Raw genomic sequence first — 22,591 nt, 5'->3', positions numbered from 1 at the left:
ACAAGATACTATACTAAACGCGATATTCTAGAGCCTTCTGATTCTCCTGCCCAGACTATGCTACGAAGTTAAAGCATCCACGAGCTCCGTTTCTAAAGTCAGAATTGCTTCATGTCCCTAAAGAAATACAAAGACATATTTCCTGACAGTGTCCACCCACAACAAATCTCATTCGGACCTTCAGTTAGTTGCTGCAGTCCCAGAAACCAAGAGAAACGGTACGGAAGGCAAAGCTTCCCTTGCCCCAAACGATCGGCATGACGAGACCCTTAATCAAAGCCCAAGGACACGAATTATTTCCCAGCTCCGTGAGCAAAGCGCTGTCTTTCCATCCTCTTCAACAGAAATAGTTAAACCTTGATACAAATTTAACCAGAGGATTTTTCTTTCGGAGGTCGCCGTTTGCTGTTCCTGCCTCTATCACACCCACGTGAAGCAAGGAAAGAAAGCTCTCTACCTTTAAAGCTCAGCCTTGTTACTCGCAAGTGAAGGTAGTTCACGCGTGCTTAAGAAGTGATGACGCACTCCCTTTAAGTACAACATTAAGCAGGGACATAATCAAAGCAGAGCAGAAGCGCAATCCCCAGCAAATAACACAAAGAATCGGAAATACTTACTTTATAACCTGAAATAGAGATAGGAAGGAAAGAAAGAAATCACTGGGACAGGTCCGTATGGATCAATGGGAGATAATTCACTCCTACGATTTTTTTTTTCAATGCAGACATGATGTTTTTAACCTTTTGTACTGGTTTTCAACACCCTTGTAAGCATCCTTCTTGTCAATTTACAACTAACGACATACGATTTAATTTTGTTAGTCCACATCCTTCATCTAAAACGTGCCTGTGGTGAACTGAAAGCTTAACACGGCAAAAGAATTATATCAAAATACTGCTCGTTCTTGGTACCGCGGCAGCCTTACAGACTTCGATTTTATGTTACAACGGAATTAAAACAGATATGACAATCATGGAATCGTTAGGGTTGGAAGGGACCTCAAGGATCAGCCAGTTACACCCCGCCTGCCATGGCCAGGCACACCTCGCACTACAGCAGGTTGCTCACAGCCACAGCCAGCCTGCCCTTCAAAACCTCCAGGCATGAAGCTGCCACCACCTCCCTGGGCAACCTGTGCCAGTCTCTCACCATCCTCCTGGGGAACAAATTCTTCCTAACATCCAACCTGAATCTCCCCTTCTCTAGCTTGGATCCATTCCCCCTACTCCTATCACTCCCTGATACCCTAAAAAGTCCCTCCCCAGCTTTCTTGTACCCCTCTTCAGATATTGAAGCCCACAAGAAGGTCTCCTTGGAGCCTTCTCTTCTCCAGACTGAACAGCCCAAACACTCTGTCTGTCCTCATAGGAGAGGTGCTCCAGCCCTCCGCTCGTCCTCGTGGCCCTCCTCTCGACACGCTCCAGCACGTTCAGATCCTTCCTGTGCTAGGGGCTCCAGAACTGAATGCAGTACTCCAGCTGGGGTCTCACCAGAGCAGAGTAGAGGGGGAGAATCACCTCCCTCGACCTGCTGGCTATGCTTCTCTTGCTGCAGCCCAGGATCTGGTTCACTTTCTGGGCTGCAAGTGCACACTGCTAGCTCATATTGAGCTTCTCATCCACCAGCACCCCCAAGTTAATTTCTTAAGGGAAATCTTGGCTTCTCCTTGGAAAAGATGTATCCAGTATCAAACATCGGAAAAGGAACATACATATGACCTTAACATCCCATTTCAATTGGAGAAACAGGGCTTCGGGACTGATCTCAATGAGAATGGAGACAATTCAGTGTCATCAGTGCACGGCCAGGATCACCTGCTTCGATAATGGTGTTTAAACAACTCTAATTAATCAATCTCTCTGCACGCAGGAAAATCAATGTGAGAAACAGTATGGGAAACGGTTTTTTTCTAGCAGAACAAGCTGGTTTTCTGCTTCTTCTGCTTTCCTGATGGGTGAAGCAGAGGTTTTCAATCTACCACCCCTGGACTATTCAATACTACAGATAGGTCTTCCTTCAACTTTTCCCTTGACCACTCTCCCACCCTTTCACGACTCCCACCTACATTCGACGTTAGGGTAGGGGTAGACGGGGTACGAACGATTCCACAACGCTACAGAGAGCAGGATCGAGTCGTGAGGAGGGGCCCAAGGAGGTCGGGAGCACTCCGTCCCTCATTTTTCCACTTTATCGTGAAGCATCCCGTATCTCCCCGCACTTTCCCCACGTTTCTAATGAACTTCCAGAGGTGAAATGGTTCTCGCGACCTCCAAATTTATTCTCACTGCAGCCCACAATTCTCTCTACATATGTATTTCAGCTTCTTAAGCGTGGCGAAATCCAAACCCACTAAGTTTCAAACGAGCACACTTCATCATAACAATCTTCATCAACCCAATTGTAATCACTCCGGCTTCCAAAGACATTTAGCACCCTAATCATAGCGACCCCGAAGGAACTCCCAAGCTCTTAATCACCTGTCAGCTGTTTTCACACCTTCAAAAGCACTACAAAAGGGAAATAAGAGACCCGCTAACATCCACTACTGCCATTAGATGCCTAGCAGAGAGAGGAGGAAAAAAAAATCATAATGCCAATATGCTCTGCGAATGAAGAAGTAAAACAAGAAAAGGTGACATAAAATTATGAATGAAATAGACATAAAACTAAAATTAAAAATGATCAATAAGATCTCGAAAGGCGAACATGATTGTCTGATGTAGATCACTAAAGTTACATGCAAAAGCAAGACAAGGTCATAACAACTTAGGTAAAACTAATAATCCAGAAAAGAGGCAGTAACAGGTGGATAAACCATGAAAAGTATCAGGCGGGTAAAACTAGACAAGAGAAGAAAAATACACATTGACGAATACACTTACCATGCTTGAAGAGAGCGGGGAAGGAGACAGCCCATTGCCAACAGAACCATTTTCTGCAACGGGGCCGGGAGGCGGCGGTGGCAGATTAGGGGTAAAAACAATGAGGTCGCTCTTGCCTGCTCCTTCCGCCACGCACAGGCTCCGGCTCTGCCGCTGAGAGTACGACCAGCTGCCCACTTCGCTGGCGCACACTAGCGTCGCCGGAGAGGGACCCGATAGCACCGCCGCCCGCGGCGCACAGCGCGCCACGCCGTACAGCACCAGTGCCAGCACCAGCAGGCTCGACACCGCGCAGATGGCCACCACCAGCCACACGTTGGCCGACGACGAAGCCGCGCCCGCTGCCAAGCTGCCCTCCGCCACCGACAGCACACCCAGCCTCGAGGAAGACGACGACCCCGCGACCGACAGCGCCGCCTCGCCGCCCTCCACCAGCGACACGCTCAGTGTCGCCGTGGCCGAGCGCGACGGCTCGCCGTGGTCCCGCACCACGATCACCAGCCTCTGACGCGGGCCGTCCGCCTCCTCCAGCGCCCGCGCCGTGCTCACCTCGCCGCTGTACAGCCCCACGCGGAACGGGCCCTTCCCACGCGGCTCCCACACCTCGTACCGCAGCCACGCGTTGTAGCCCGAGTCCGCGTCCACAGCACGGATCTTCGCCACCACCTGCCCTGCAGGCGACCCCCATGTCGCCCACGCCCACAGCGTCTCCGACTCCGACCCCGTCGCTGCTTCCACCGATGCTCCGACAACGCCACCCACAAACGGAACCAGCCCCGGGCCGCCGCCCGCGGGCGGTAGCAGCATGGGCGCGTTGTCGTTCTCGTCCACCACGAAGAGCTGCACCGTGGCGTTGCCGAACAGCGGCGGCTCCCCCGCGTCCACCGCTCGCACCTCGAACTGCAGCACCTGCAGTTCCTCGTAGTCCAACGGCCGCACCGCCCACAGACGACCACTCTCCGCGTCCACCGACACGTAGCTCGATGCAGGACGCCACCCGCCGCCTGACGACGTGGCCCCCGTGCCGCCCTCCCACACCGAGTAGCTCACGCGACCGTTCTCCGCCTCGTCCGGGTCCCGCGCCCACAGCCGCGCCAGCTCCGCCCCCGCCGCGTTGTTCTCCCGCGCCAGCACCGTGTACACGGCCTGCGAGAACGACGGCGCGTTGTCGTTCACGTCGGACACCGGCACACGCACTCCGCGACTCCCACGCAGCGCCGGCTGCCCGCCGTCCTCCGCACGCACCTCCACCTCGTACGCAGACACCCGCTCCCGGTCCAGCGCCTCCCGCAGCACCAGCGAGTACGACCCCGCGAACCTCGACTCCAGACCGAACGGCGACGACGGCCACACCCAGCACCGCACTCGCCCGTTCGCCCCCGAGTCCCGGTCCGACACGCTCAGCAGCGCCACCACCGTCCCCACCGACGCGTCCTCCGGCACCGGCACCGACAGGGACGTCACCCACACCTCGGGCGCGTTGTCGTTCACGTCCAGCACCTCCAACAACACCTTGCAGTGACCCGACAGCGGGGGTGTCCCCTTATCTCTCGCTTCTATTGTAATCTCGTAATTATCCATTTCTTCATAGTCTAATTTCCCCTGCAGTCTCAGTTCCCCTTTGTTTTCGTCAACACTGAACATTTCTTTAACTTGAGCAGCAACTCGCCTGCTAAATAAATACATAATATCACTGTTGCTCCCTTCGTCCAAATCCGTGGCACTGAGAGTGATTAACAGAGTTCCAACTTCTGACCCTTCTAACACTTTAATTTTATACACCGACTGGTTGAACTGGGGAGCATTGTCATTCGCGTCCAGCACCGTGATCACCAGCTCCATCGTGCCCGTCAGTGATGGCCGGCCCCCGTCAGTTGCAGTCAGAATCAATCGGTGCACAGGCACCCTCTCTCGATCCAGTGGTTTTGTTAGAATAAGAGCCAAAGAGTCGCTCTGGTCATCATTTCTCTGATGATCCAATCGGAAGTGCTCGCTGGGGCTAAGTGTGTAGGAGAGCTCCGCGTTCGCGCCGATATCTGCATCCGACGCGCCCTCCAGCGGGAAACGGGAACCCGGCAGCGACAGCTCCGCGATGTTAAAGGCTTCTTCGTTTACGGGGAAGCGCGGGGCGTTGTCGTTAATGTCGGTCACCTCCAGCTCCACAGGGAAGACGCGCAGCGGCCGCTCCAGCAGCACCTCCAGGCGCAGCGAGCACGGAGCGCTCTTCCCGCACAGCTCCTCCCGGTCCAGCCGCGAGCTCACCACCAGCGCCCCGCTCGCCCCGCTCACCTCCACGCTCGCCCGCCGGCCCTGCCACACCACACGCAGCTGACGCGCCTCCGCATCGCCCGCCTCCAGACCCAGCTCCTGCCACAGCCGGCCCACCACCGTCCCGGTCTTAGCTTCCTCCGGCACCGAATACCGCACCTGCCCCGACACCAGCGCCCAGGCCCGCACCAGCACTAGCAGCCGTACCGCGGGACCCCAACGCGCATCCATCTCCATCGCCGCCGGGCCCCGCACGGCTCTACGCCGCTGCCTGGATGCCTGCCTTAATGGCCTGCTCTCAGAGACGGGGGCCTTCTCCATTCACCGCTGCCCCGCCCGGCCCTGCCCGGCCCTGCCCGCCGCATCCTTCATCCTCACGCCGCTCCAGTACCGCCGCTCAGTGACGCCGCCGCGACAGCGGCTCGGGGAGGAGCTGCCGCTCCCCGCTTCAACGAGTTCACGTCGCCTTCGCGGCCAACAGCGACACCTGGTGTGCGGCCGCGGCTCTCCGCCGCTGAGTTCGCCCAGTAAGGGAAGAGCTATTGCTAAGCTCCACTGACCGACAACTTCAGTTTCCCTTCATAACATTTCCCTTCCTCAAAAAATGTAATAATTGCTGCTTCTCTCTTCTCTTCTCTTCTCTTCTCTTCTCTTCTCTTCTCTTCTCTTCTCTTCTCTTCTCTTCTCTTCTCTTCTCTTCTCTTCTCTTCTCTTCTCTTCTCTTCTCTTCTCTTCTCTTCTCTCTATACTTTGTGGTAAAAAGGCTATTCAACTTTTAATCTCGTTTTCATCTTCCCTACAGTTGCTGAGATGGTATAATTCAGTTTCCTCATTCATTTCTTTCTTTGAGATGAGAATTTCAGTTTCCTCTGCAGCAGAAGACTGTACCCCTGGTCTCTCATGGATGGAAAATAGGTCTCCAGAAGACGTAGATTCACATGGAATTTATTTGTGTCTCTTGCAGCAACACTAAAACCAAACAGAAACTGTTTTTCCTTGGATTTGTGATAGTGATGTGGCTGAGCAATCCCATGAGTTCAATTTTCTTACAGGACATAATACCAAGGACATCATATTATAGTGAATATCTGTGTCCATTAGACAAGGTTTACCTTCTGATGTGTAGATCCAACCTAAGAAACCAGCAATTAATACAAATTCCAAAGAGTTCCAACTCCATCAGTGACTCTCTAAGTGTCAGTCTAAACATAACTCTCAAACCCTCTTGGAAGGGAACCTGAAGTCTCCAGTTGTCCTTATGTATCCCAGCAAAGTGTTTCCTGATAGTTTTATGCCCTTAATGGAGCTGCACAATGAATGACAAATTCTTTCTTACCTTTTCAGGCAGGTTGGCACTCACCACAGACTCATTACTGATGGAGATGAGGGGCTGCATGATACAAGACATCATCCACCCAAAAAATAACTGAGGACAACTCAAAAGGGTCACAGCACATCTCTGGCTAGGCACAATTTTTCTTACATGTTCCCAGGCTCCACCACTGATAGAAACACACCAGGGCATCTTCTCCACGAAGCTGCTTGCTGTTGTCCTACCACTCAGGCCAGGCAGCAACATGGAACAGATGACTTCACACAACAGTGAGTTGATGGTTGTCCCATAGAAGCATCGATGCAACAGGAGGTTAAAACAAAATTAAGATACCCAATGCTAAAAAAAGTCCAGGTAGGGCTGTTGACAGGTCACCTTTAATTACACCTTTCACCATTAAAACAGTGAGCTTGGTTTATTTCTAGGTCTTCATTGTTAGGGGGCTGTTCAAGAATCACTGTTCACAATTCCAGGGAAGCAGGGCTGGAAAAGCAAACAAGTTTTGTTTAGCTTCCCAGATCCCTGCTGTATCAGCTGGGCTTCTGTACCCACTGCCATGAAAGCAGAAACAGAAATTAAGCCCTTGAGTTAAACCTCATTCAAAGAGACTAAAAGAGAGTGAACCACCATGGTGGTAAGCGGCCATTGGCATCAAGCATTCAACAGTATTTGCCAGCGAGGCTCTCACTCACAATTGCTGACACATCTCCTGAGACAGGCGAACTAAACCATGCTGCTTGTGGGGGAATTAGGAGTGTCACATGTCAAAGAATCACAGAATTTCAGGGGCTGGAAAGGACCTCGAAAGTTCATCCAGTCCAACCCCCCTGCCTGAGCAGGATCACCTACACCAGATTACACAGGAATGCATAGAGGCAAGTTTTTAGTATCTCCAGAGAGGGAGACTCCACAACCCACCCTGGGCAGCCTGCTCCAGTGTTCTGTCATCCTCACAGGGGAAAAAAATTGCCTCATATTTATATGAAACTTCCTATCCCTCAACTTCCACCATTGCTCCTTGTCCTGTCCCTGGGCACCACTGAGCAGAGTGTGGCTCCATACTCTTGGGGCTCACATTTTACATATTTATAAACATCGATGAGGTCACTTCTCAGTGTCTTCTCCTCTAAGCTACAGAGCCCTCAGCTCCTTCAGTCTCTCCTCATGCAGATGCTCCATTCCCTTAATCATCCTCGTGGCTCTGCACTGGACTCTCTCAAGCAGCTCACTGTCTTTCCTGAACTGAGGGGCCCAGAACTGGACACAATATTCCAGATGCAGCCTTACCAGTGCAGAATAGAGGGGGAGGAGAACCTCTCTCAACCTACTGGTCACATCCCTTCTAATCCTCCCCAGAATGGCACTGGCCTTCTTGGCCATAAGAGCACATTGCTGGCTCGTGGTCATCCCTCTATCCACCAGAACCCCCAGGTCCCTTTCGCCTTCGCTGCTCTCCAGCAGGTCCATCCCCAGCCTATACTGGAGTTGCTCTTCCCAGGTGCAAGACTCTACACTTGCCCTTGTTGAACTTCGTCAGATTTCTCCCTGCCCAGCTCTCAGCCTGTCCTAGCCTCGCTGAATAGCAGCACAACCTTCTGGTCTGACAGGCACTCCACCCACCATTCTGTCATCAGCAAACTTGCTGACAGTGTCACCCCACTTCATATACACATGATTACCACAAGGCAAACAACAAAATACAAAATAACCATTTATTTTTTAAAGCTTTCTCAGGAAGAAGGAAAACAAATAAAAATAAGGAAATGCAAAGGCTACCACTGCAGAGTGCTTGGATTCAGCAGTCAGGAATCATAGCCGTGGTGCTTCTGCAAATACATTTGCCCACCAAAATCAAGTCCTGTGACAACACATCCGGCCTAACACACCACTACAGATGCACAGGTTTCACACCTACCTTGGTTCATGCTCTTCAGATATTAAGTGCTCTGTGTTGGGAAGTACACCTGCATCATACTTGAAAAGGGGCAACATGAAATGCTTCTATAATCGCTTCCATGTTCATAGTCATTCTGTAGTATTCCACAATCTAACATACACATGGAAGGTGAACAAAGCAGAGCTCAGAATACCAGCTATGGACACCTTCCATGACCTCTGTTTCAGAAGAAAATCAAAAAGGAGGACAGACTTCTGATTAAGGCACTGAAATGACATCTTTGGCAGAGGGAACTCAGTGACATAAATATGCACTGGTCTGTCTCTGTGCCTATGAAAAGACCAAGGAAGAAAAGCGCATTTCATCCATATTTGCAGAAAGAGAAGGTTCACCAAACCTCTGAATACTTTCCAGAGGCCCTCTTGTCTTTAATATGGTAACAAGGAAAGTGGAAACAAGAAGAGATCAGAAGTAGCCAGGAAAATGATCATAGATTCAGAGCAGCTTCAATTACAGCAATATCTCCTCGTGTTAAAAAGAAATGTAAATCAAATGAACAAAACCCTACCAGCCCCACAAAACAGACTAAAAGGGAACACGATAGAAGTTTTTTCAGGCAGAAGTACCATCATGTGATCACAGTTAATGCGCTTGATCTCCCCATCTGCTCGAGATAACGAGGTGCTAGAGAACAAAGCAACCCACCCTGTCACACCTCATTTAGAAAGTAGCAAACGATCACAACACGGTAATTGCATTGGGGACAGGATGCCACGAAAATGGATGAAGAACAGCTCCCAAACCTCCAATCCAAGTGAAAAATAACAGCAAACACTGCAGGACAAAACGAGCTTGAAAAGCCACAAGACACAATGAACTTCGAGTAAGCACTAAAATAAAGCCTCCCTCAAGTCCCTCCCACAGACTGTCTCTGGCATCCCACACGACAGGGGAGACGCCAGAAGGGCGAGAGAGGAGGAGTCTTGGGCTGCGAGGGCAAGCAAGAAAGGTTGGGTAAGAAGATGGGTGGAGAAAAAGGAAAGGGAGGGGCACTGACCGTGTCCAGCAAAGACGTCGGTTGCGGCTGCGAGGTGTCCTTGGCCGCGGGGACCGCAGGCGGAGGCGGCAAGTTGGGGCTGAAAACCATCAGGTCGCTCTTGCCCGCGCCCTCCGCCACGCACAGGCTCCGGCTCTGCCGCTGCGAGTACGACCAGCTGCCCACTTCGCTGGCGCACACCAGCGTCGCCGGAGCGGGACCCGACAGCACCGCCGCCCGCGGCGCACAGCGCGCCGCCCCGTACAGCACCAGCGCCAGCACCAACACGCTCGACACGACGCAGATCGCCACCACCAGCCACACGTTGGCTGTCGCCGAAGCCGCGCCCGCTGCCAAGCCGCCCTCCGCCACCGACAGCACACCCAGCCCCGACGAAGACGACGACCCCGCGCCCAACAGTGCCGCCTCGCCGCCTTCCACGAGCGACAAGCTCAGCGTCGCCGTGGCCGAGCGCGACGGCTCGCCGTGGTCCCGCACCACGATCACCAGCCTCTGACGCGGGCCGTCCGCCTCCTCCAGCGCCCGCGCCGTGCTCACCTCGCCGCTGTACAGCCCCACGCGGAACGGGCCCTTCCCACGCGGCTCCCACACCTCGTACCGCAGCCACGCGTTGTAGCCCGAGTCCGCGTCCACCGCACGGATCTTCGCCACCACCTGCCCTGCAGGCGACCCCCACGACGCCCACGCCCACAGTGTCTCAGACTCCGACCCCGTTGCTGCTTCCACCGATGCTCCGACAACGCCACCCTCAAACGGAACCAGCCCCGGACCGCCGCCCGCGGGAGGCAGCAGCATCGGCGCGTTGTCGTTCTCGTCCACCACGAACACCTGCACCGTGGCATTGCCGAACAGCGGCGGCTCCCCCGCGTCCACCGCTCGCACCTCGAACTGCAGCACCTGCAGCTCCTCGTAGTCCAACGGCTGCACCGCCCACAGACGACCGCTCTCCGCGTCCACCGACACGTAGCTCGACGCAGGACGCCACCCGACGCCTGACGACATGGCCCCCGTGCCGCCTTCCCACACCGAGTAGCTCACGCGGCCGTTCTCCGCCTCGTCCGGGTCCCGCGCCCACAGCCGCGCCAGCTCCGCCCCCGCCGCGTTGTTCTCCCGCGCCAGCACCGTGTACACGGCCTGCGAGAACGACGGCGCGTTGTCGTTCACGTCGGACACCGGCACATGCACACCCCGCTTCGCACGCAGCGCCGGCTGCCCGCCGTCCTCCGCACGCACCTCCACCTCGTACGCAGACACCCGCTCCCGGTCCAGCGCCTCCCGCAGCACCAGCGAGTACGACCCCGCGAACCTCGACTCCAGACCGAACGGCGACGACGGCCACACCCAGCACCTCACTCGCCCGTTCGCCCCCGAGTCCCGGTCCGACACGCTCAGCAGCGCCACCACCGTCCCCACCGACGCGTCCTCCGGCACCGGCACCGACAGGGACGTCACCCACACCTCGGGCGCGTTGTCGTTCACGTCCAGCACCTCCACTAACACCTTGCAGTGACCCAGCTGCGGCGGATTTCCTTGATCTCCTGCATCCACTTGCAGGCGATAGAGACCAACATCCTCAAAGTCCAAGTCTCCCCTTAGACGGATCTCTCCGCTCTTTCTGTCGATCTCGAAAACTTCTCTCCCCTCCTGTGGGAACAGCTTTTGAAGAGAGTACACGATATTGCCGTTTGTTCCCTCATCCAAGTCTGTGGCGTTCAATTTGATCACCAAAGCACCACGTTCTGTATTTTCCGGCAGCTGCACCTTATACATTGACTGGTTGAACTGAGGGATATTGTCGTTGGTGTCCAGCACTAAGATCACCAGTTCCATCGTGCCTGTTAGCGAGGGCCGCCCCGCGTCACTCGCCGTCAGCACCAACCGGTGCACAGACAGATTCTCCCGATCTAGAGCTTTCGTGAGGACCAGGAATAAGGAATCACCGTCCTCATCGGTTTTTTGTAAATCCAGTCGGAAGTGCTCGCTGGGGCTGAGTGTGTAGGAGAGCTGAGCGTTCGCGCCGATATCTGCATCCGACGCGCCCTCCAGCGGGAAACGGGAGCCCGGTACCGTGGTGACTTCCGCGATGCTGATGTTTTTCCGTGCGGCGGGGAAGAGCGGGGCGTTGTCGTTAATGTCGGTCACCTCCAGCTCCACAGGGAAGACGCGCAGCGGCCGCTCCAGCAGCACCTCCAGGCGCAGCGAGCACGGAGCGCTCTTCCCGCACAGCTCCTCCCGGTCCAGCCGCGAGCTCACCACCAGCGCCCCGCTCGCCCCGCTCACCTCCACGCTCGCCCGCCGGCCCTGCCACACCCCACGCAGCTGCCGCGCCTCCGCATCGCCCGCTTCCAGACCTAGCTCCTGCGGCAGCCGCCCCACCACCGTCCCGACCTTGGCTTCCTCCGGCACCGAGTACCGCACCTGCCCTGACACCAGCGCCCACGTCCGCACCAGCACCATCAGACGCACCGCGGGACCCCAGCTCAGGTCCATCGCCGTTCACGGTTCCCGCCGCGGTTCCGCAAGGCTTCCCGGCCTCTTCCGCAACCACCGGTTCTGCGGTCTGCCGGGCCCCGAGCCGTTCCCTTGCTCTCTCCGCTGTGCTCGCCGCCGCACCGGGGCGGAGCCGCTGAGCCGCTCGGCCGCTGTTTCTGAGCCTGCAGCGACACCGTGTGCCACCTCGCATGATGACTGAAACCGACCGCGTGTGGGGATTTTGTTTTAATATTTATTGATTTACATATTCAAAGAAAATGGAAGGGAAAAAAGACGTATTTATTGATATCCGTCTTTCTTTATTCCATCTATTTCTTCCTGTCCCCTGCTCTACCTTTATATCTTTCTTTTTCTCTCTCTTCCACCGTCTCTCTTCTTCGTCTCTTTTCTTCGGATTCCTTTCATTTCTTGCTCTGCTCTCCTTGGTTTAGTCTCCCCCCTTTCCTTATCTTTCCATCGCCTCTCTAATTAACCCCTTTCTCGCCCCCCAGCCACCTCCTGTGCCACGGCGGAAACTCGCAAAGTCGGAGCCATCAGTCTTAACTACCGGACATCAGCATTGATAAGGGGACATCGTCTCCGGAGAGCGGTTCTCTAGTCAGGGAGGAGGTTCTTAGGGACCAACTGTATTCACGGGCTGAAGGTAAGTTCGGTGGATGCTGATCATCTTCCTTACGGTTTCTCTGCTTTCTTCTTTTTGTCATCTTCCCTCCTCAATTATTCATTGCATCTTTCTTTTTCTTTATCTTCTCTTTCCTTTGTCTGCCTCAGCACATTTCTGTGTACAGTGACAACCTTGCTGCATGCTGATAAATTCGTTTCTCATGTCTCGTTTTCTCTCCCTTCTTTCTTTCTGATGCTGCCTTCATCCTTCTTTTTCTTCCTCTGCACTGCTCCCTTATTCCTTCAGTCTATTCTTTCCCTTTTTTCTCCTCATGTTCTCTTCCCTGTTATGCCCTTTTCTCTTCTTCTCTCTTTGCCTTTGTTCTGCCTCCTTAAACAGCACATTTTCTATGTGATTATGTCACTCTTGCCTTGAAGCATGGACACATCATAGAACCACAGAATTGCTTTGGTTGCAAAAGACCTCTAAGATAATTGATTTAACCATCAACCCAATACCACCATGGCCATTAAGCCATGACCCAAAATGCCATGGCCACACATTTCTTGAACACCTCCAGGGACGGTGACTCCTTTGATACAATCTCTCATTTCTCTTCCCTGACACCTTCTATCTCTCCAGACAATGAAGAACCTTCCTTCTTTCTTCCAGTCTATGCAAGACAGACTCCCCCTGCAGGTCCCCTTCTGGCAGGAGACCACACCCTTCAGCCTCCATCCTCTGAAGGAACAGAAGCCACCACCCTCTGAAGCAGAAGACCAAGCCCCTGGTACTTGGTTATCTGCACAAATAGGCTCCGATGAAGGGAGTCTTCCTTTTGGGAAATCAAACGCGTCACAGCCCAGCACACTAACTCTTTACCAATGTGAAAAAGCATGAAACAGCCACAGGACCTAAGCCCTCTTCATGTACTGTTATGAAGTGCCTTCTGGCCTCATTTATCCAGATGCAAGATGACCGTCAGGTTCTTGCTCTCCCTTTCAGGCTGGCATACTCTGCCAGAACAACACACCAAGAGCCCCCATACCCAGGGTCATTAGTCCCCACAGAATGCTGCTTATTCATTAGCCTGAGCCATGCATCAAAAGCCACAAAGGTCACACCATGTACTAGTTTCACTGGGAACATCCCCTCAGCACCCATCACATTCACTCTGAGAAACACATTGTGGTCCCTCCTCCATCCATGCTTGCTGCCACCTACTCACACTGTGCCTGGAAGCAGCAAAGAAGGAATTAGAGCAGTGCTTACCTGGTCCAGCCGTGGAATACCTCAAACTGGAAGGGACCCACTAGGATCATCAAGCCCTGTTCCAAATCCAGTCAACACTGAGTCAAGCCAAGAGGATGACACCAGGACTAAGCAGGAATAAAAGTGCACCTGACTCTCAGACTCATCTTCTTCATGTGGGAGCAACTTACCTGTAGCATCACTCATTTATTCTTCAGAAAAGAAACATTTTCATGGGAGGGGACTCAGTTTTAACATTTCACATTAATGTTATGATAACACCATTGGGAAGATTTCTTGAGAAGATGGATAGGAGAAAATGAGCCATGTTCTGCAAAGGCCTTGAAGTCATTGGACAGTGCACGGCACTCCTGTAAGCGTTTCTATCACAGGAAGCAGGAGGGACACTGAAAGCTAAGAACATTCTCTTAATGTCACTGTCAGCTCAAGGGAAAAGCCACCCTGACATTGATGACCAGCTGTCTGAGGCTCTGCCACCCAACAGCTACCAAATGGCATTGGTCTTCATCTCATCCACTGCTACCAAAGCATTGCCAGAGGGAGAGAAGAAACAACAAAGCTGTGAGTGGTTTTGGTAAGAGGGTGAAGAAACCCAAAGGGTCCCATTCCATTCTACTGTAACAAGGTGTGCCAACTTCATGAATACAGAGAGCATTTCTGTCTCTCTCTAGTCAGACTAAGATCGGAGTGATGACTGAGGACACATTCAGAGAAGGCTGCTAACTCCATAATCAAAATTTGGAAGAGCTTCCACATGACCAGCACCATTCTACATCAAACCTAACTGACTGAGAGTCCATATGACTCTTCACAAGGACCTTCACAAGGAGCAATACCATGAAGCAAAATAGGGCACAAAGATGTGAAGAACTTCTGGAGGTCCTGAGAGGATCCCATGCAAGTCTGCTGGAGCTTTCCTGAGGATTTCTCCCAGCATCCTCTGCCCTACAGCACATGGAAATGGGCTCTCCAGCTAAGTGGAAACTCTCCAGTCCTTCCCCAGTGACTCAGACCATATTTTACCCAGCACCCCCATTTCCAGAGGAAACACTTTTCCCCATTAAAAATCACCCTCCCTTTGAGAGATGCCCAGACCCTATCTTGTGCCACTCAAAGGATCACTGCCACAATAGCCAGACACTGCTCCACTGCAAGTACATGCCCTCTAAACTCTGCTCTGATTGTTACCCAGTCCTTCATCCATCCTCACCTTGTCATGATCAGCCCAAAGACCCCATGGAGGGACACAGACCACAAATGCCTGCCAGACTCCTCTTGACTGCACGAACCTGAATGCTTGGCACCTTTCTGGTAAGGTCAGATGGAAATGCCACAAAGCTGTGCAGTAGTGTTCTTGATTGATTCTGTGATGAGAGCTGTGACAGCTCTGATCCCAGTCTATACAGACTTTATTCTTGGAGAGAAGAACAAATGCTGAAATGCAAGTGATCTCCAGTCAAAAACTGAGGGTGAGAAGTTCTGCTACAGAAATCTGCTCTGGAAGGTTTGCTGTGTCCATCTGGATATCAGAATGAGTTATGTGTGACAACACAACACATATCTCTACCAAATTGAACAGTGCAAGGGGAAATTAGGCTGCAAAAACTAGTATAGCTGCCAACCACTACACTAGAAAGCAAATTCAAGCACTATCCTCACACACCACCTCCCTCAAGGCGAGAGGGGAAAGGTCCATCAGACATACTTTGGCAGACTGCATCTCTCCCCAGCTCACCTACACATTGCCTACATCAGGCACTACCTCTGGTGGTAGCACTTCACAATCCCAGAGAATATCATGGGTTTTTCACTACCATCTAACTGTTTCAAGATCCAGAGGAGCTTTAACTTCAGACCCTTGGAGCCTGGAAAAGAATCCTGGGCAAGAAAACACTGTTCCCATTCTGCCTTCTGCTTTCCTCCAGGACTCCTCCATTTCCCACTCCAGGACAAACACATCATCTCCCATTACTGTCTCATTACATGTTCTATGGTCTTTCCAAGGATTTCCAATTTCTGCAGACATGTCTTCCCACTGCTCAAGGATCACTCAGGTCCTATTCAGTGGCACTGCCACATTCACCACCCTGACACATCAGAGTTTCCTTTGGCACCCCAGTACTCCAGCTTTTGCAGACACTTCCCTTCAGTGACAGCACCATAAACCTCACACTGGCCGTCTGTGTATGCATATACATGGGGTCCAGGAAGAGTCTCTGCAGCTGACCCATGGGGTTGAGCAGTCCTTCAGCTCTCTCGGATGGAAATGTGGCAAACTTGGAAGCAATGTTCTTTCTAATGGTGATTTCAGGAGAGCAGTAAATGGTGAGAGTATTAACTTCAAGCCCTGAGAGGCACCACTGATGAGCACCCCGAAGTAACAGAAGATACTGAATGTGCAGGAGAATTTGATATGGAGGTTTGTAGATTTATATTCTTTGCTTTTTTATCTCTGGTTTGGTTTGCATTTTTGTCTTGGTGTGGGTTTTTTGGTTTGGTTTGGTCTGGTTTGGGTTTTTCCTATTGTTTGTTTTGTATTGCTTTGTTTTGCGCTGCTTTGTTTTGCTTTGCTTTGCTGGCTTTTTTTGTTGTTGTTTATCTCTTTGTTGTTGGGTTTGTTGGTTTGTTTTGTTTTAATTTTGATTTGTTTTCTGAGAAAAACATTTACAGCATTTACAGAGCTTCTCTATCCATGTGGTTACTGATTATAACTTAGAAAAACACCTAAAGAGGCTTCTGTACACCACACCATCTCTGTGGTCGTGGAGGACCTGTCTTGTTGGGTGAATATTTTAGTCCAGCACCTAAGGTTACAACATTCTTGGGAAAGGAGCACAGGAAAAGCTCAGATTTTCTCTCCTACATTAATCATGCTTCTGATGCAGACAAATTACACCGAAGAGAGAGAAATTACACCAGAGGGAAAAATCCCTGAACATCTAATTTTTACCTTGAACCTCATCTTTTTGCAGAACACAAATAATGTGTAGTAGGACAGACGTTTCGGGAAGAAACCACAGCTGCTATCAGTACAGTCAGCATAGGGCGAATGTAATGAGGCACTACAGAGTGCCTGAAGGAACGACATCATCAATGCTTTAGAAAACTCGGATGGAAAAGCCACACGCCAGCAAAAAAAACAGGGAGAACAATTCACACCCAACAGAGAAAACCACAGCCGCCGACGCCCCACGATGTTCGGTCCGGCAATACTCCAGTTGTGGCTTCTCACAACAGGAGATAAAACTCCACGGGAAGGCAGTGGCTAATTCAGATGTTTAACCACGCGCTAAGCACCCACTGCCGGCAGAACGCCAGGGCTCAGCTCTGCTCCCAGCAGCTCCTACCCGGGGGGGGTCTCAGGAAGAGCGATGGCGGCTCAGGTTTCGTGGGGAAAAGAAAGAAAAGAGGGAAAGAAGTTAAAAAGCACAAAAGGGAGGGCCACTGACCGTGTCAAGCATAGAGGAAGGCTCCGGCTGCGAGGTATCCTTGGCAGAGGGGACCGCAAGCGGAGGCGGCAAGTTGGGGCTGAAAACCATCAGGTCGCTCTTGCCCGCGCCCTCCGCCACGCACAGGCTCCGGCTCTGCCGCTGAGAGTACGACCAGCTGCCCACTTCGCTGGCGCACACCAGCGTCGCCGGAGCGGGACCCGACAGCACCGCCGCCCGCGGTGCACAGCGCGCCGCCCCGTACAGCACCAGCGCCAGCACCAACACGCTCGACACCGCGCAGATCGCAACCACCAGCCACACGTTGGCCGTCGCCGAAGCCGCGCCCGCCGACAAGCCGCCCTCCGCCCGCAATAGCACACCCGGACCCGACGAAGACGACGACCCCGCGACCGACAACGCCGCCTCGCCGCCCTCCACCAGCGACACGCTCAGCGTCGCCGTGGCCGAGCGCGACGGCTCGCCGTGGTCCCGCACCACGATCACCAGCCTCTGACGCGGGCCGTCCGCCTCCTCCAGCGCCCGCGCCGTGCTCACCTCGCCGCTGTACAGCCCCACGCGGAACGGGCCCTTCCCACGCGGCTCCCACACCTCGTACCGCAGCCACGCGTTGTAGCCAGAGTCTGCGTCCACCGCACGGATCTTCGCCACCACCTGCCCTGCAGGCGTGCCCCACGCAGCCCACGCCCACAGCGTTTCCGACTCCGACCCTGCCGCCGCCTCCACCGACGAACCGACAATGCCACCCGCAGCCGGACCCAATGCCGGAATCAGCCCCGGACCAACGCCCGCGGATGGCAGCAGCATGGGCGCGTTGTCGTTCTCGTCCACCACGAACAGCTGCACCGTGGCGTTGCCGAACAGCGGCGGCTCCCCCGCGTCCACCGCTCGCACCTCGAACTGCAGCACCTGCAGCTCCTCGTAGTCCAACGGCTGCACCGCCCACAGGAGACCGCTCTCCGCGTCCACCGACACGTAGCTCGACGCAGGACGCCACCCGACGCCTGACGACGTGCCCCCGGCGCCGCCCTCCCACACCGAGTAGCTCACGCGACCGTTCTCCGCCTCGTCCGGGTCCCGCGCCCACAGCCGCGCCAGCTCCGCCCCCGCCGCGTTGTTCTCCCGCGCCAGCACCGTGTACACGGCCTGCGAGAACGACGGCGCGTTGTCGTTCACGTCGGACACCGGCACACGCACTCCGCGATTCCCACGCAGTGCCGGCTGCCCGCCGTCCTCCGCACGCACCTCCACCTCGTACGCAGACACCCGCTCCCGGTCCAGCGCCTCCCGCAGCACCAGCGAGTACGACCCCGCGAACCTCGACTCCAGACCGAACGGCGACGACGGCCACACCCAGCACCGCACTCGCCCGTTCGCCCCCGAGTCCCGGTCCGACACGCTCAGCAGCGCCACCACCGTCCCCACCGACGCGTCCTCCGGCACCGGCACCGACAGGGACGTCACCCACACCTCGGGCGCGTTGTCGTTCACGTCCAGCACCTCCACCAACACCTTGCAGTGACCCGACAGCGGAGGGGTCCCCTTATCTTTCGCCTTAATTTGTAGCTCGTAGAAACTAACTGTTTCGAAGTCCAGAGCTCCTCTCAGTCTGATCTCGCCGCTCTTGCCATCAATGCTAAATAGATCTGAACCTGAGGCAGGAACAAAATTATCAATTTCATAAACCACTTCCCTATTACTTCCGAAGTCCGGATCTGTGGCATTTACTCGCACCACAAGTGTCCCTTCTAAGGCATCTTCGGGCAAATGTACTTTGTATACCGACTGGTTGAACTGGGGCGCGTTGTCGTTGGCATCCAGCACCGAGATCAACAGTTCCATTGTACCTGTCAGAGACGGACTGCCCCCGTCAGTCGCCGTCAGCACCAACCGGTGCACAGGCACCGTCTCCCGGTCTAAGGGTTTTGTGAGGACCAGAAACAGGGATTTACTGCGCGAGTCGCTGTTTTCTTCCTCTATTCTGAAGTGCCCGCTGGGGCTGAGTGTGTAGGAGAGCTGAGCGTTCGCGCCGATATCTGCATCCGACGCGCCCTCCAGCGGGAAACGGGAACCGGGCGGGGAGTTCTCCGATAAACTGATGTTTTTCCGTGCGGCGGGGAAGAGCGGGGCGTTGTCGTTAATGTCGGTCACCTCCAGCTCCACAGGGAAGACGCGCAGCGGCCGCTCCAGCAGCACCTCCAGGCGCAGCGAGCACGGAGCGCTCTTCCCGCACAGCTCCTCCCGGTCCAGCCGCGAGCTCACCACCAGCGCCCCGCTCGCCCCGCTCACCTCCACGCTCGCCCGCCGGCCCTGCCACACCACTCGCAGCCGCCGCGCCTCCGCATCGCCCGCCTCCAGACCCAGCTCCTGCGGCAGCCGCCCCACCACCGTCCCGACCTTGGCTTCCTCCGGCACCGAGTACCGCACCTGCCCCGACACCAGCGCCCACGTCCGCACCAGCACTACCAGACGCACCGCGGGACCCCAACGCAGGTCCATCGCGGCTCACGGTCCCCCGCCGCGGTTCTTCAAGGCTCCCCGGCCTCTTCCGCAAGCACCGATTCTCCTGTCTGCCTGGCCCCGCGCGGCGCCGCCTCCCCCCGCTCCCCGAGACGTACTCGCCGCCGCACCGGGGCGGAGCCGCTCAGCCGCTCTGCCGCCGTTTCTGAGCCTGCAGCGACACCGTGTGCTGCTCCACCGCCTCGCATGCTCCCCGCCGCCAACCGTGCCGCTAGAGCCGCGCGGCTCAGCTCCGCTCAACCACTTTCCTGCTCTTCCACTAACGCTTCATTTTTCTTTTACTTATTTATTTTTTCTTTCTCTATTTTTCCTTGTTTGCTCCTAGGTTTTTTGTTTGTTCTAATATTCTTCTTCTTTCTTTTTCCACTCTCCGATACTCCTGGCCTTCAACTTTAGCACTTTTGTTGCTGCTGTTTTTTAAAATTATTATTTTCTTCTTCTTGTCTCTTTTTTTTCCCGCTCCCATAGATTCCTTTCTTTCATTCTTCCTCCTTCTTTTATTTTCCTTTTCCTTCATCTCTCTTTTGTTTTTCTATTTTCTCACATTCTTATTTTCTCTTTCCTGACGCCATCCTTCTCTTTCAATTTTATTACCCATCTGTGTTCTTTCTTCTTGCTTATGTTTCTTCTCTCTTCTTTTCCTTCCCTATTTCTCTTTTCCTTTTCTTCCTCTGCTCGTGCTGCCTTTAGCGGTCTCAACCACTGCCTCTTTAGCTTCGTTCTCAGCTCCCCAGTCCTCTCCTGGGACACTCGAAGACCATCGAATTCGGAATCATCGCCGCTAGTTACGGGGCTTCAACGCCAGAGCGCAGGTCTCTAACCGAGCCGGTGTCTCCTAGGGACCAATTGCCTTCGGCATCACGCCGTGACATCGTCCTCTTAATGTCCTCTGTCGTTTCCTCTTTCCTGCCTTTCTCATCTTACTTGCTTTTTACCGCCACAAGTTCATTCCTTGTCGTCTTCTCTCCCTCCAACCATTCTTATTTTCTTTCTCTCTTTATCCTCCTTTATACCCTATCATTTCCCTCGTGGTTTCCCTTTCTTCTACCCTCTCTTTACTTCACTCTTCTCTTCTTTCTTTCCCTGCCATTCCTCATTTTACCGTCCCAATCTTTCCTGTTCCTACAAAAACAGTCGAGCCCTTCTCTCCTTTATTTTTCTCCTTAACCAAAAGTATTTAATAAATGCCCACCCCACGCTCATGATGAAGCATGAACATCCCTTCAGGCACAAGTGCTCATTCCTCTTCCTCACCACTTTTCATCAAGCCTTACACAGCGTCCCTCACTGCCGAAGATGCTGAGCCACTGCTACTGCTTGAATGCTACTGATCCCCTCTATCCTCTCTTCCTCCTTTCTTGTTCGTTTTCTTTCTTCATCAAATAATTCTAATTTACAGAGATTCCTTCCTTTCCTTCTCCCTCCTACTATTCTTCTTTCATCTTGCTTTTTCTCCCCTTCTCTTTTACTTCCATCCTTGTTGCTTCTGTTCACTTTTCCATTACCCCACTTTAAGATGTCTACACCACTCTCACCTTGAAGTACAAACAAGTCCTTCGGCCCCAGCTCTCATTATTCTGCCCTCTCACATTCTATCCTTCCAGGCATGGAACAACTTTCCTGTTTTCCTTTTCTTCACAACCACTTCTGGAAGAACATCACATCCTCATAATTCAAATGTACCCAGCAAATAACAGAGGAAGGCAAAGGAGAGCTCTGCTACATCAGAACACAAACCACTGCCATAGAAAACACAAGCCCAAGACCCGTGTGCTTGGAGCTCTGATTGAAAAAGGCTCTGAAGAGTCCAAACAAGACAGGAAAAATCAAACCCATCACAGACCAGCACAATAACTTCAGGAAGGCTAAGAAAGCACAGCACATCCACACCTCCCAAGCATTCTTCAAATACCTCCATTCTTGCAACCTCATTTTCCATTCATTCTGGCTGCTCATACTGTGCTCAAAGAGGCAGGAAAGGAACAGGAGCAATCCTACAGCTGTTTAAATCCAGGCAACACTGGGGCAATCCAGCATGAGATAACACAGTTGAACAGGAGTAAAAGTGTATGTCTCTGACACATCTTTCATGGGTATCAGCGACTTACCTGTGGCATCACTGGTTGTTGCTTCAGAAAAAGAAATATTTTCAGGATATTGTGGATTGGTTTTAAGGGATATTTCCCCTCAGCTTTATCAGAGATTTCTGGGGAACCTGAACATAAGATTACGGGCTGCAAGAGTTGTAACAATACTAAAGAGTGCTCATTGATCACTTACACACTTCCATCACAAGGAAGTTAGCAGAGATATCTGAAAGCAAAGAACATTCTGTCAATGTCAACCTCAGCTCAGGACACTGGAAAATCCAACTCCACACCAAACACAAATTGTCCCTATGTCTGAAACAGCTGCTCAAATTGTACAATCAGCATCACTTCCACTGTTATGAATGCACTGCTAACGGGAGAGAAAATAACACAACAGGATGGGACTTCTTGGTGAGAGAAGGGAAGAAAACCAAAGAATCCCCTTCTACTATATTGACACACAGGAACAGAACAACAGGGACACAAGGATATGGAGAAATCCTGAAGGCTCTGAAAGGATCCCATGCAAGCAGCACTGTGTGTGAAGTCTTTTCATGAGGTGTTCTGCTGGAATCCTCTATCCCAAACAAAAGGAAAAGGCACCTCCATTTAAGAGGACTCAGACCATGTTCCCCCCAGCACCTCTGCTTCCCACAGGCAAGATATTCCCATCTCAGTTGCCATGAAGAATGCCTAGGTATGCTTCAGCCACTCACAGGAACATTG

The 22,591-nt window shown here is 53.1% G+C and overlaps 2 protein-coding genes across 3 annotated transcripts in view; both read right to left on the bottom strand.

The window, feature by feature from the left end:
- LOC104304271 (protocadherin alpha-C2) overlaps positions 1–22,591 on the bottom strand; it is a 212,461-nt gene that overhangs the window by 118,800 nt on the left and 71,070 nt on the right. The gene's annotated exons all lie outside the window — the stretch shown is intronic.
- On the bottom strand, positions 2,533–5,471 carry LOC104304280 (protocadherin alpha-6-like). Its single transcript, XM_054168596.1, has 2 exons — positions 2,883–5,471; positions 2,533–2,559 (listed from the first exon to the last, which is right to left on the bottom strand). The coding sequence occupies exons 1-2, from the start codon at positions 5,469–5,471 to the stop codon at positions 2,533–2,535; spliced, it is 2,616 nt and encodes an 871-aa protein (XP_054024571.1).

This window comes from Dryobates pubescens, chromosome 16 (genome assembly GCF_014839835.1).
Source record: "Dryobates pubescens isolate bDryPub1 chromosome 16, bDryPub1.pri, whole genome shotgun sequence".
Classification (NCBI taxonomy): Eukaryota; Metazoa; Chordata; class Aves; order Piciformes; family Picidae; genus Dryobates; species Dryobates pubescens.
Note: the sequence above shows the minus strand (reverse complement) of the source record. Positions and strands in the feature narration are given on the sequence as shown.